This window comes from Dermacentor albipictus, chromosome 2 (genome assembly GCF_038994185.2).
Source record: "Dermacentor albipictus isolate Rhodes 1998 colony chromosome 2, USDA_Dalb.pri_finalv2, whole genome shotgun sequence".
NCBI classification, from domain to species: Eukaryota; Metazoa; Arthropoda; class Arachnida; order Ixodida; family Ixodidae; genus Dermacentor; species Dermacentor albipictus.
In genome coordinates, this window is record NC_091822.1 from 94,317,273 (window position 1) to 94,332,249 (window position 14,977).

General features: G+C 46.5%; 2 protein-coding genes and 1 long non-coding RNA gene across 11 annotated transcripts in view; 2 read left to right on the forward strand and 1 right to left on the reverse strand.

The window, feature by feature from the left end:
• LOC135902695 (membrane metallo-endopeptidase-like 1) overlaps positions 1-14,977 on the reverse strand; it is a 360,170-nt gene that overhangs the window by 236,842 nt on the left and 108,351 nt on the right. The window lies entirely within an intron of this gene.
• Positions 918-3,644, forward strand: LOC139055998 (uncharacterized). Its single transcript, XR_011512082.1, has 3 exons — positions 918-1,013; positions 2,658-2,717; positions 3,573-3,644. It is a non-coding gene; the product is annotated as an uncharacterized lncRNA (long non-coding RNA).
• Positions 11,167-12,427, forward strand: LOC139055997 (uncharacterized). Its single transcript, XM_070533745.1, has one exon. It carries the CDS (start codon positions 11,167-11,169, stop codon positions 11,977-11,979), a length of 813 nt encoding a protein of 270 aa, XP_070389846.1. The 3' UTR covers positions 11,980-12,427.

Consider the following 14,977-nt stretch of genomic DNA (forward strand, 5'->3'; position numbering starts at 1 on the left):
AGCATGGATACGAGCCGTAAGGCGAGTAAACCTCGATGGCTCAGCTTGGCAACCGAGCGAGCACTCCAGAATCTGCGGAGCTCATTTTGTTACAGGTAGGTTAAGCGTTCTGTTTACACGAGGTATTTTGACAATATAGCTAACTTCATCTCACCACAGGCCGCCCGTCGAACTTCAGCAAGCACCCTGACTATGTGCCCAGCGTGTTCACCTACGCACGGTCTGTCGGCGCCGCGGCAGTGCGGAGGCATAGACGTTGGATGAACAGACAGGACACAGCATGTGAGTCACCGAATATACTTCAATGCTAGTACACTAAAGCGATTGTCGAAGCGTAAAAAATAATATCGCCTTCAAGCGCTGTGCTTAATGATTGATAAATTTGCCGCTGTAGAAAGCCGGGCAATCTTCGCTCGTTCTCGCGTGCGGTATGTAACCGATACGCATTTCGTTTCTCGTCTCCATTGTCGTTTGTTGCTCGAAGCAGCGCGTTCGTCCCACGAAAACGACTGCGTGTACATTTTGGTTAGCTGTTTTGCTTCTTTTTGTCATAACTGTACATCAGTTCACTGGTCTCGCGCAGTTTGCGCGCCCCTGTGATCTTTCTGCCAACATTTCACAGTATGGACCTGCTGCGTTCTGTGACTGGGATTATATAGTGCACAAAGTTCCTGAGACGCAAGGAGCTTCATATTTCTGCAGTGTGTGTAAAGTAGAAGCCACGCTTCTGCGGCGTTTTAAGCGCAGTGAATATCAACTCCAGTGACGGCGATTGCAGAAATAATGCACTTATCTTTTTAGCGAAGAATGCATGGCATTTAGTGCGAGGGCGTGAGGTAAATGTTTTCATGCTTGCGGCACCGCATGCGATATTTCATGTGACATCTTTACTGCCTTTTTTAAAATATCTATGGCAGGTGCTACCAGCTGCACATCTAGTAAACAAATCATCAAGTCCGATTCTGCAGCTGCACAGTGCCCTCAAGCAACTCCTTCCAGCTCAAATGAGAATGGTAAGTGCTTGCCAACATTACTTGTTTCAACAAATGTATACAAACCTGCTCTGCTGGGTCTTTGTATCTAAGTGTACACAATGGTATAATTAAAAAAAATGTTTTAGCAAAGAATGTAAATATCTTGCACAGGAAAGTAGTAGTGCTGGTCCGGTGGTGGATTAAAATTTCTTTTTTTGCTTGACGATTGGCAGAGATCCAAGCACTGCAAAACATTCCTGTGTCTTTAGTGGCTCAATACACTGGATTGTGGGAAAGTAAATAGTTACATTTACCCTCCAGTCATCTGTTCGATGAAATCTGTTGCCAGCAGTAATTGTTAGGCCATACGAGCAAACACAATTGCTCAAGCACCACACAAAATTTTGTGGGGCTAGAAACTAAAAAAAGGAAAATTTTGTTAACTTAATCTCTAAAGGACCTCTCACCAGTTTTTGGCTATTGCAAATGGACAAGCATAGCACATAGAACGCGCAGTGGCAATCATGTCAGCATAGTGCCAAGCAACTGCGCAGAGTGAAAATATTTGAAATTCCTAATGGAAGCCCACGCACCCTACTTCTCCAGGGAGCGACAGTAGTAGAGTTAAGGTCCCATGCACAAATACCTAATTGGGCACACTGACTACAGCATAATCGATTATGGCACATGACTTAGGTCAATTCATCCACTACAGAATGATGGGTGCCAGAGGAACAGAAAGAAAAAGGAAGTGGTACTAGCCATGTAAATGTAGCACGGTCCCTTGGCTCCGGCTTGGGAGAAGGCAGAGAAGAGCACTTGCAAACTCTGGTTGAGGCAGTAGGAGAAAGCACCTATGCTGGCAGTGAAGCATGCCTTTTGGCAGCATGGCAACATGCTCCTCTTAAAATGAACCGGTTCCAAAAATGTTTGCTGTAAAACACTCCCAGGAGGTGCCCGAAGTACAACCCTAATTTGCAGTGATGCCTAGGGCTCTTTTAACAGGATTCCATTTTTAAGAAAGTGTGCAGGCACTTGCTCTTAGCAGACTACTTCTGTTACTTTTGACTCATAAAATGTCTGTTTGATTTGCCTGCACCATTGTGAACCAGTTCATAGTGGGGGCACGAAGAGTTCAGAAATTTTTCAGCTCAATTTAAGTGGTGCGGGCATGACTTGTTGCTTGAAACAAATGCCGAGGTGCAGACACGCTGCCGGCGTTTTTCTGCCTAGAATGCATCAACCGTCTTGCTTTGAGAGGTCCCGAAATGCAGGTACGGTCAGCCTCTGAGGTATGAATACTCTGCATTGCATAAACGCAGCAGACATTCATACGAAGGGTTTCAGTGACTGCGCTGCTGCTTCACACCTGCACGTCTGCACAAAGTTGGCAGTCAGTAGGCATAGTTACAGCAATATCATGAACCAGTCCTGCACCATTTGAAATGAAAGGCATGGCTTAGAGGGTGCCATTGCTGCACCACCTGAACAAATGGCAGGCTCAGCACTTTTTGAGCTGGTTCAGGTGGTGCAGGCAAATTGAACAGAAATAAAAATTAGCTCTGTTATGTGCAGTCATACAGGCAAAGTGTTGCTTCTTTCTTTGGTTCCTGATATATGAAGCTGAGGCTCATCAACCAGGAGCCACCTGTTCATTTTAACTGAAGTATATTGAACTTGCAGAGGAGATTGTCACATCCGCAAACATCGAGGAGGCACCACAGTTGGAGGCTCTGTCAAATGGTAAATATCACTATGCATTTTTTTGTGCACTTGTGACAAGTTTCTCTCCACCAAGTTACAATACGCACATGCTCACATTCCCAAGGGCATCTTGAAGAACCACTGCTCTTTCATAAGTTTGCAATGGATGGTTTAATGATTGAACTACCATTCTTAAAGGTATTGTAATGCAGTAATGACAGCAGAATTGCCTCTATTTTTGTTTGTAGCTGTAGAAAAGTTGTGGAATATGTGGTAGTTATAATTAACGAGTAATGCATATAATATTTAGTCTCTGGTGTTTAGGAGGTTATTGCTAAAACATTTTCCTTCGATAATCGCATAGATTACACGGCGCAGAAGCTATCTTGCACAATGGGTTGTATGCACCACCATTGCTCTTCCTTTCCTGTGTCTATAAATGTTCCACTCTTATCACACTGTTCTTTTCACATTACATTACCGAGCGAGTATTTGTAAAGACAGCGGTGGTCTTGTGCTTACATCAGCACCTTGCATAGGGTGTAATGCGCTACCATTGCCCTTGCTTTCCTGTCTCTATAAACGTTCCACTCTTACCACACGGTGTTTTTCACATTACATTACTGAGCTAGTATTTGTAAAGACAGTTACACCACTGTGGTCTCGTGCGTACATCAGCACCTTGCATAGGATGTCAACTGGTATGCAAATGTTGCATTCTGCTGTACGTCACCTAAAGCACGGACTTCCTCAAGCCATTCATCATAATGACTTTTTTCTTTGCTCCTGGCATCATATAGGGAGGTTAAACTAACGTAATTTAGTTGTAAGGCTGGCCAATAAGAATATGTTCACTTCCCGAGATGCAACTTTGTTCATGTGCCATTCTTGCAGAGGAACTTGCTTCACCTTCTGGCTCATCTGCTTCATCTCAAGAAACACCATTTGTGGATGCTTCATGTAATGGTAAATATTGTTAGCATGTGCAGTTTGAAGGCAGTTATATATATTAACTGCCACTTCACGGTCATGCCCTTCTAGAAATGGAATATCAGCATATACTTGGACTTAGTGGGAAGGCAACAGTAATATTTACTTAGATTTTTTCGAAACTGCTGCACACTTTGGACGTCAGCATGTGTTCAGATTTCTCCTCATGCTTGACTGAAATGCTGAACTTCCCACAGCGCTTTCCTTAGGGGGGAAACTACAGAAAAAAATTACGGCAATCTAGATTGAAATAATTTGCTTTTGAATAACAAATTCATCATTCATAGCTAGAATAGAGGTTTCATAAGTAAGAAAATGACAAAAATTGGAGTGGCACCACTCCTTGTTACGTATGTTGCCTCTTGTGTAATGTCTGCATTGGCCGATTCACAGAGAGCGTCACAGAGGGAGGTCATGTGGAATTTATTTTGTCCTTTGTGGTGTGGACGGTTCAAATTGAAGAGCAGCAGCAGGACCTTCCATGACAACTTTCTGTGCAATACTGCCAAACGAAAAGCAATGATACACAATGGAAAAATGTGTTGATGTAGCTCAACCTAACATTTTCCTTTAGTGTCCCTTTAAGAGTAGCTAGGAAAATCATCTTATTCGCAACAGGTAAATCTTCCTCCTATTATTTTACAGACCGCATAATCTTGCTGGTGGAGCATATATTCTAAAAATCTTTTTTTTGTAGGCAATGCTAGTCAATGCTGCATGTAAACAGTGCTGGGTGCAACTTGCACTTGCCAAGCTTGTGTAGAAAAAATAAAAATGTGCTTGATTTGTCAATATTTTTAGTACTGACCGGTCATGAAATATGATCTAATATGTTTTCACCACTATTATAGATTTGGAACAACAATTGGAAAATGAACATTGGAAATCAATTGCTCAAAACATGGAAAAACGGCTTAGAATTTTGCACCAAACTGTTGGATGGATGGATGTGTATTGTTTAGTGGCGCAAGGGCCAGGTGTGGCCAAAGAGCGCCATGACTGATAATGATGTGTTAAACGCCGATTGGTGAGTTACGATGGTGGGATCTCTTTTGGAGCGATCGAGAGATCCTCGCCGCTCCTTAGGCGCTAGTGGCGCCGTCTTGCTGGTGGTAGTGTCCATCGCCTCTAGTGAGGCGCTGGACACGCGCTCTTCCGAGCGCTTTGCTTGATGTGAAGGCCTCAGCACGTTGGACGACGAGACCTTCGAGGTCACGTGCCCGGAGGTAGATGGCCCCGTCTGCTGGGGTGACGGAGCAGCGCTAGCTGCAACCGCCGCGGGGGCAGGTGGCGTAACTGCCAACTCACTGCTTGCGGGTCGGACAGCCGCCAGAAGCCGTTGTGTCGCTGCCCCCTGCATGGATGGATGTGTGTTGTTTAGTGGCGCAAGGGCCAGGTGTGGCCAAAGAGCGCCATGACTTATAATCATGAGTTAAACGCTGATTGGTGAGTTACGATGGTGGGATGTGACATGGCTGTAAAGTGGCCTAAAATCAATCCGTATCATAAAAGCGTAAAATGATATATAATATAAAATTATGATAGTGATACATATAGTTGTCTATGGATCTAGTACGCGTGATAAGTGATCGTGGAGCTAAAATGCAAGAATGTTGAAATACCACCTAAGCCTCCGGGAGGCCTTTGAGCCCAAAGGCTGGGAGGCAGGTGCTTTGTTTTAGTGCAGTTATCGCACCAGAAACCTCAGTTAAGAGGCCGTGCTACGGATTTCCTGGTGATATGACATGAAAACTATGTGCATCTTTTAAAAGTGCGAACACGGATTGATATTTAAAGAGCGGTTCCATACCTATGATCATAAGAGGAAGAAGGGGAATTTGTTGACGGTGTGGTAATGGAAAATGCTTTTTCCTATTAGCGTCTAATTCAGTGCATTGCAGCAGGGTGTGAAGCACGGTAAGTGGCTCACCACATTTATCACACATGGGTGGATCGCCACCGGACAAGAGGTATGCGTGTGTGCTGTATGTGTGTCCTATCCTGAGTCTGCAAAGTGTTACTTCTGTGTGGCGGTTCTTTGATACCGGCGGCCAGTTGCCAAGATACGGCTTGATAACATGTAGTTTATTTTCTGTTTGTTTGTCCCACAAGCACTGCCAGAAAGCCCTTAGCTTTTTTCTTATTGAGGGCTTGAGGTCCATTACAGGGACAGTCGTGGAAGTGTTGGAAGCGTTCGCGTTGACGGATGTGGCTAGCTCGTCAGCCAACACGTTTCCCTCTATCTCTCGGTGCCCCGGCACCCAGCATACGACGATATGCTGTTTGGACTGATAGGTTGTGCATAATGCAGAGTAAAGAGATAGAATTACAGGGTTTTTATATTTCCGCACAGTTTTCAAAGCATTTACAACACTCAAAGAGTCAGTGTATATAACTGCCTTTGGGACATTAAATTCATTAATGTGTTTAACGGCAGCGAATATCGCGTAGGCCTCTGCTGTGAAAATACTTGTGTTAGGGTGCAGAACACCGGCATCTGAAAAGGATGGACCGACCGCTGCGTAAGATACGCCAAAATTACACTTCGATGCGTCTGTAAAGAATTCAGGAGAGGAGTATTTGTGCTGTAATTCGAGGAAGTACATTCGTATATGCGCGACAGGCGCGTGCTTTGTGACAGCTACGAAAGATGTATCACAGTCTATTGGTTGCCACTGCCACGGCGGGGGCCGTATAGCAGGGGACATAAGGTAGTATTCAAGCAGTGGAACCCTTGTTTCTTCAGCCATGTCTCTAACACGCATGGAGAAAGGCTGTGCCACTCTGGGCCGGTTGCGGAAAAGTTGGCAACTGGACAAATCGTTTACGGTGTAATACGCGGGATGCTGACTGTTTCCGTTCACTCTAAGAAAATACATGAAAGACGAATATGTTCTCTGCAGATGCAGTGACCACTCATCAAATTCAACGTACAGGCTTTCCACTGGGCTTGTTCTAAAGGCGCCTGTGGACAGGCGAATTCCTAAGTGGTGGACAGGGTCAAGCAACTTTAGAGCAGTTGGAGTAGCCGACTGGTAAACTATGGCTCCGTAGTCTAGTCGTGTGCGTTTGAGGCTTTTGTATAAGTTCATGAGACATTTTCTATCACTGCCCCAGGTTGTGCGTGAGAGAACCTTTAAGATATTCATTGTTTTCATGCATTTGTTTTTAGGATACTTTATGTGCTGTATAAAAGTTAATTTCGCGTCTAAAATTATGCCTAGAAATTTATGTTCCCTGTTTACAGGTAGACGCTCATCATGCAACACAATTTCAGGATCAGGGTGCAGGCCTCTTTTTCTAGAGAAAACAACACATCTGTTTTTTTGTGGGTTCAGTCTGAACCCGTTTTCATCAGCCGATTTGAAGACCTTGTTAAGACCAAGCTGGACCTGTCGCTCACAGATTGCGAGAGAACTTGATTGGAATCCTATCTGCACATCGTCAACATATGTTGAATAAAAGATGTTATGTGGTATGTGTAGACGGAGAGAATTCATTTTTACTATAAAGAGCGTGCAGCTGAGCACCCCACCCTGCGGCACTCCAGTCTCCTGTATAAATTTCCGTGACAAAACATTGCCCACACGAACACGGAATGTCCGATTTGATAGATAACTTTCGATAACATTGAACATATTTCCGTGGATACCTAAGTGTGAGAGGTCTCTCAATATCCCGAACCGCCACGTAGTATCATAAGCTTTCTCCATATCAAGGAATACAGATAAGAAAAACTGCTTATGGACAAAAGCTTCACGGATACGTGCCTCTATGCGTATAAGATGATCACTGGTAGATCGACCCTCCCGAAACCCCCACTGGTATGGATCGAGCAATTTGTTTGATTCGAGGAAGTGTAGTAGGCGACAGTTAATCATTTTTTCGAAAACTTTGCAGAGGCAACTTGTTAGTGCTATGGGTCTGTAGCTTGACACAGAGGAAGGATCCTTTCCTTGCTTTAGAATTGGGATTACAATAGCCTCTTTCCAAACAGAGGGGATCTCGCCTGAAAACCATATAATGTTGTAAAGGTAAAGAAGGGTTTTTTGTGTTTCATGGGGTAGTTGTTTCAACATCTCATATATTATGCGGTCTGAACCTGGGGCGGATGTATTACAACAGTTCAGTGCTGCCTGCAGTTCTGCTATGGAGAATGGTTCGTTGTACGCCACACTTTTAGCACATTTTCTTTGTAACTTTTGCTGTTCTATTCGCGTTTTGTTCTTTAGGAATGTTTCGGTGTAGTGTGAGGAGCTGGATATGTGTTCAAAGTGTGTGCCAAGAAAGTTGGCTTGATCTTCCAGGCTTTCTCCGTGACTATTTACTAAAGGCAGGGAATACGTTTGTTGTCCATTAACCTTTTTCACTCTATTCCATACTTTTGTCTCATCTGTGTACGAGTTGATGCTTGATATAAACTTCGCCCAACTCTCTCGTCTTGCTTGCCGGCGCGTTCTCCTTGCCTGGGATTTGACATGTTTAAAATTTTCCAGGTTTTCAGCTGTAGGAGAATCGCGAAATATCGCCCACGCTTTGTTCTGGTTCCTCCGTGCTTGCCTGCATGCATCGTTCCACCAGGGAACACGCCGCTTGGAACCCACGCCGTTCGTTTGTGTAATACATTTACAGGCGGCATCCAGTATAAAAGCTGTAAAATATGCAACAGCATCATCTATGGTTATACCAGACATCTCAGTCCACGTCATGTAAGTAAGAGTTCGGTACCGTTCCCAATCGGCTGAGTCAATCTTCCACCGAGGGACCAGCGGGGGAAGTTGATCTTGTTTCGGCGTGGTTAGGATTATTGGGAAGTGGTCACTCCCATACGGGTTGTTAAGGACATTCCATTTAAAATAGGGTAAAAGCGTCGGCGATAAAATGCTAAGATCTATGGCAGAGTATGACTTGTTGGACAGGTTAAAATATGTGGGCTCCTTCGTGTTCAAGAGACATGTTCCAGAGGAAAAAAGCACCTGTTCAATGACGCGACCTCGCGCATCACAGCGTGAATCGCCCCACAAAGTACTGTGTGCATTAAAATCGCCAAGAATAAAATAGGGGTCCGGGAGCTCATCTATTAATGACTCTAAGTCGCGTCGGTGAAGGTGATGATGTGGTGGTATATACAGAGAACAGATTGTAATGAGTTTATTTAAAAGTATGGCTCGAACGGCCACGGCCTCAAGGGCCGTTTGGAGCTTTAGATGCTGACACGCTACACTTTTGTCAGCAATAATAGCTACACCGCCAGATGCTCCGACAGCATCCTCGCGGTCTTTGCGAAACGTAACGTGCTTTCGGAGAAAGTTTGTGTGTGTAGATTTTAAGTGTGTCTCCTGTAAACACAGCACTTTTGGATTGTGTTTATGGATAAGTTCTTGAACATCATCAAGATTCCTAAGTAGACCTCTGACATTCCATTGAATGATTTGTGTATCCATATTTTAAATTTAATTGGTGCTGTGTTTACGGAAACGGAAGGAATGTCTTGGATTGCAGAGCCCTTTCGAGGCCCTGTGACCGGAGTTTTGCTCTTTTTGAAGCGTTCGAGGGAACCTCGCCGCTCCTTAGGCGCCTGGGGCGCCTTGAGGATAGGTGCAGTGTCCATTGCCTCTTGTGAGGCGCCGGACACGTGCTCTTGTGAGCGAGAAGTTACCAGGGAAGGCCCCGCCTTGGAGGGCAAGACCCCTGGGACCACCAGCCCGGAGGTCGATGGGGTTCCCTGGGGGATTTGGCTGCGCCGGCCATTGCCAGCACTGGAAGGGACCTGGGAGGTTGAGGCAGCCTCGGCTGCGCCCACCTTCGGGGTCGATGGCCCCTTTTCCTCGGTTGGCGGAGCAGCGCTAGCTGCAACCACCGTGGGGGCAGATGGCGTAACTGCCGACTCACTGCGTGTGGGTCGGACAGTCGCCGGAGGCCGTTGTGACGCTGCCCCCTGACGCGCCACTTCGGCAAAGCTGGCCTTAAGAAGGTATGCAACCCGCCTGCGTGCCTCTTTGAATGATATGTTTTCTCTTACTTTGATTGTTACTATTTCTTTTTCTTTCTTCCAAGACGGGCATGACCGCGAGTACGCGGCATGCTCGCCATCACAATTTACGCAGTGGAAAGAATTCTCACAGGCTTCGGAGGAATGTTCATGCGCGCCGCATTTCGCACAATTTTGGCGGCCTCGGCAGCTCTGCGAACTGTGGCCAAAACGCTGGCACTTGAAACATTGGAGGGGATTCGGCACGTACGGTCTTACACGGAGCTTGATGTACCCTGCCTCGATTGACTCGGGCAGGACACTTGAATTGAAGGTGAGTATTAGGTGTTTGGTCGCAAGTTCTTTTCCATCTCGCCTCATCTTAATTCTTTTGACATTTATGACATTCTGTTCGCTGAAGCCCTCCAAGAGCTCAGCCTCAGTGAGCTCCAGCAAATCATCGTCCGAGACAACGCCGCGGGAGGTATTCATCGTGCGGTGCGGGGTTACAACTACTTGGGTCTCCCCAAATGATACTAGCTGTGGCAGCTTCTCAAATTGCTTCTGGTCGCGGAGCTCCAAGAGGAGGTCACCGCTAGCCATCCTCGACACCTTATATCCTGGGCCAAAAACTTCGGTAAGAGACTTAGAGACAAGGAAAGGGGAGATTGTTCGTACTTGTTTAGCTGGTTTTTCTGAGTGGATGACATGAAAACGTGGAAAATTGTGGACTTGTCGTCCAAAAAACTGAAAGACCTCTTCGGTGCGCCCTCGTTTCTGAGGGCGATCAGGAAGTTTGGGGAAAGAAGTTTCCATGAAAATGTATAAAAATTCGGCAACAGCGCCGACCGCCCACCACGGAGCCCAACGAGGGGACGCTGCAGAGCTTGCATGCAAGTCTGCACGACGCCAGCCGTACGCCGCCACTATAACCAAATATGGTGTACCCAAGATTGGATAGCCACACAGGGTTAACCCTTGCCGCCAAGAAGAAGGAAGTAAATAGAAGACAGAAGAAGACAGGAAAGATGTAAAGTGAGAGATAAAGACGAAGCTTTGAGAAGAGAGAGACAGGAAAAGGCGACTACCGATTTCCCCCGGGTGGGTCAGTCCGGGGGTGCCGTCTATGTGAAGCAGATGCCAAAGGGGTGTGTTGCCTCCGCCGGGGAGCCTTAAAGGTCCAAGCACCCAGCTTCGTCTCAACCCCCAGGATCCCCTTTTCCCCAGACACGGCTAAGCCGCGCACGGCTACGCGCGGGAGGGTCCAACCCTCGTGTGCTCGGGTCCGTGGTGTCGCAACGCACCAAACCCCTGCTGACGCAGACGCCCCTGCGGGGGCACCAAACTGTTGCAACATTAGAGAAGAAGAATGCGTCCCTAGAGAGAAAGCTTGATGAAGCTCGCTCGCAGATGCTAACACTGAGTGTAATTGAAGCGTTACCAAAAGCATGTATGTATTACACAGGCCCTCCCAGCTATGAAGTTTTTCAGTCATTGTTTGAATACCTGGACCCACGTGCAAGTAACATGTCATACTGGGGATGGACAAAGAAGACTTACTGCGAAGCACGTGCTCGACCTAAAGAAAGTGGCCTTGTGACTGAATTTTTCATGGTTCTAGTGCGCCTCAGGACTGGTATGCCGGGAAAAGGAATTGCGCGCAACTTCACGATGTCGGAAAGCCAAGTGAGCCGGACATTTGCTACTTGGATTAACGTTCTTGAGCGTGAGCTTGCAGCCATCACCTCTATTCCATCACGAGATGAAACTGGGCCTTATGTTCCGAGATGCTTCCGCTTCTTTGAGAACACGAGGCTTATTTTGGATGCAACAGAAGTTAGAATTCAGCGTCCTTCGTCAATAGGTGCACAGCGCCAGACCTTTTCCTCATATAAGCACTTCAATACATACAAAGTGCTTGTTGGCTGTACCCCTGATGGCTACATAGCATTTGTGTCTCGTCTCTGGGGCGGATCTGTATCGGACAAGACAATCCTTGGAAGTTGTGGGCTTTTAGATTGTTTGGAAGTAGGGGATGCCATTATGGTCGATAAAGGCTTTACTTTCCCCTACTTACCTGCTGGTGTGACAGTGTACCATCCCCCATTCCGAGAACGCCATGAAACACAAATGCCTGCGCAGGATGTGGAGCAAACACGTCGTATTGCCGCTGCAAGGGTGCATGTTGAGAGAGCAATATCCCGCATCAGAGCTTTTCACATTTTGGATAAGCCATTTCCTATATGCATGATCGACATAGCAGAGCAGGTATTTAAAGTGTGCAGTTACCTAAGCAACTTCCGAAACCTGCTAATTAAAGATGATGACGAAATCAATTGAGCAATTTGTGTTGTGACAGAATGACGTCAAGGCCACACCCCCTCTTCGTACCTAGATAAACAGCGCACATTTTGGGAATAAAGCCGTTCCTATTCCTGTTATCTGAGTAGCGTCTGTATGCATGCTACAAGTGGCAACGAAGATGGGATCCGAAGCCTAGGCCGAGATTGCGCAGTAGAAGAAGAATGGCGAAGGTTTTGGATTTTTAGCCTTTCGTCAATGATGGCGAAAAAGATTTCATGTCTGATGTTGAAAGATTTGACCACTACTGGAAAGTGACCCAAAACAAAGATGACAGCCTGAAGAAATCTGCCTTTATAACGGCCATTGGTAAACGCCCCTACAAAACGCTGAAGGACCTGTTGTTACCAGCGAAGCCAGAAGACAAATCATTCGATGAAATCGATGCTGTCCTGAAAGAACACTTCTCTCCGGGAAGCAAAGTTATCGCCGAAAGGTTAGTTTAATCCCCGCTACCAGATGGAACGCGAGACAATATGCACCTTTGCAGTGGAACTACGCCATGTGGCAGCAAGATGCGACTTTGAGCCGTTCCTGGACGATGCTCTTCGGGACAGGTTCATGGCTGGCCTCAGCGGCGCTTCAATTCAAGCCAGCTTTCTGAAGAAAAAGGAGCTAAGCTTCAAAACTGCATGACCTAGCTAGAAGCGCGGAACTGGCTGCGAAAGAATCCAAAGGCTTCCGCCCAAGCTCTGACAAGACTTTTCTCGATGAAGGCGTCCACGTCATTCAGAAGGGTCAGCAAAGACAAAAGTCAAGGACTTCGGTGGGTCTTGCAGGCGGTCATTTGTTACCGATGTGCGAAGCAACACGATGCTGGAGACTGTCCATATTGAAAGGCAAGGTGTCAACACCAGTGGTCGTTCTCCCCAAGGCAGACAAGAAGGTGAGGCTGTGTGGAGACTTCAAAATTACCTTAAATCCTTGCATAATGACGGAGCATTATCCATTACCCCTAGTAGAAGACATCTTTGCAGTAATTGCGGAGGGTAACGTCTTCACGGTCTTAGACTTGACCACTGCGTATCAACAAATAGAAGTGCACCCCGACTCTCAAAAGCTGTTGACGCTTAACACGCACATCGGTTTATTTCAGTGCCTCCGCATGCCATATGGAAATTCGAGTGCCCCAGCCATATACCAGTCTGTGATGGATCAAGTATTAGAAGACGTGAAGGGCGTTGCCTGCTATCTCGATGATGTCCTCATCACTGGAGCGTCCGAAAGGGACTGTTTCGAACGCATTGAAGCCGTCCTTACTCAGTTTAGGGAGCACGGCGTTCGGCTCAACAAGAAAAATACAAATTCTTCAAAGACTCTGTCACCTATCTGGGGCATATTAGTGCAAGTATAATTAAGTCGTGCACGGAAATGGTTGAAGCTGTTAGGAATGCGCCAGCTCCAAGGAATGAATCGGAACTAAGAGCGTACCTTGGCATGCTATCTTTTTGCTCCAAGTTCATCCCCAACATGTTCACACAGCTGAAACCCCTATATCAATTACTGAAGGGAACTCGGCAGTGGCAGTGACCCAAAGACGCAGAAAAGTGCTTCCAGAGGAGCGTGCGTTGGTCGACGAGTGACAGTGTCCTAACCTTCATCTGGAGAAGTCCATAGGCCTTGTAGCAGACGTGTCTGCATACGGAGTGGGAGCGGTACTCTTCCACGAAATCAAAGGAAATGAAAAACCGATAGCGTACGCTTCGCGAAGCCTCAGTAAAGCAGAGACTGGGTACTCCCAAATAGGAAAAGAAGTGCTTGCCGTGGTGTTCGCTATCAAACGATTTCATAAATATGTTTATGGATGAGAGTTCACTGTATACTCTGATCACCTGCCATTAGATGGCTTATTCGGACACAAGCCCATTCCAGCACTATCAGCTGCCCGAATGCAGCTCTGGATGCTGCTACTTGCGGCATACCATTACAAATGGGTATACAGGAAAGGGAAGGCTCTCGCTAATGCAGTCGCATTATCGCGGCTTCCGCTAAAGAAAGAAGCTGACGTCAGTGACTATGTGCAGTTTTTCTCGGCAACAGATGAAATACCGTTATCAGCTGAAGCTATTCGGAAAGCAACAAAGAAGGACCCAGTCCTTTTGAAGGTCCACTTATTCACATTAAATGGATGGCCAGCAAAAGTTGCTGATGAAAATGTAGCACCATACTTTACTAGACGCCATGAACTATCGTTGGATCGAGACTGCATGACCTGGGGCAATCGCATAATTGTGCCACGTGCGCTTGTTTTAAAATTGCTGCACGAAGGACATCCACGTGCGACTAGAATGGAAATACTTGCGAGGAGCCATGTGTGGTGGCCCCAGCAAACTTCGGACATATAAGACATTGTCCAGAGCTGTGTAGTCTGTCAATTTAGGCAAAACACTCCGTCCCAGGTGGACTTCACTCCTTGGGCCTGTGCACGCAAACGATGGGAAAGAGTGCACTTGGACTACGCTTTTGCAAATTCATGCTGGTTACTAGTCCTGATAGATGCTTATTCCAAATGGGCAGAAGTTGTCTGCATGAAAACAACGACAGCGGAAGCAACTGTGCAAGAGCTGCAAAGAATATTTGCCAGTTTCGGTCTACCGCAAATGGTTGTCACAGACAATGGACCACAGTTCACGTCTGCTCAGTTCTCAACATTCCTTGTCTCCAATGCCATACACCACCTCACTTCTCCGCCCTATTATCCTGCTTCGAATGGGGCGGCGGAACTACTTGTGCAAACCATCAAGAAAAGCCTACTAAAGCAAATTGGAGAACATAAAAAGCGTGGCAAGTCTATGCAGCATTGCGCCGATCAGTTTTTGTTCCTCTACAGGAACACGCCCTGCGCATCAACAGGGATTACACCAGCTCAGTTGCTTTTGACATGGGCCCCAAGAACACGTCTTAGCCTCCTGCACCCGGAGCTGATTAACCAGTTGAAGACTGAATCGCGTCAGCCCACTTTTGCCCGCTCAAGGTC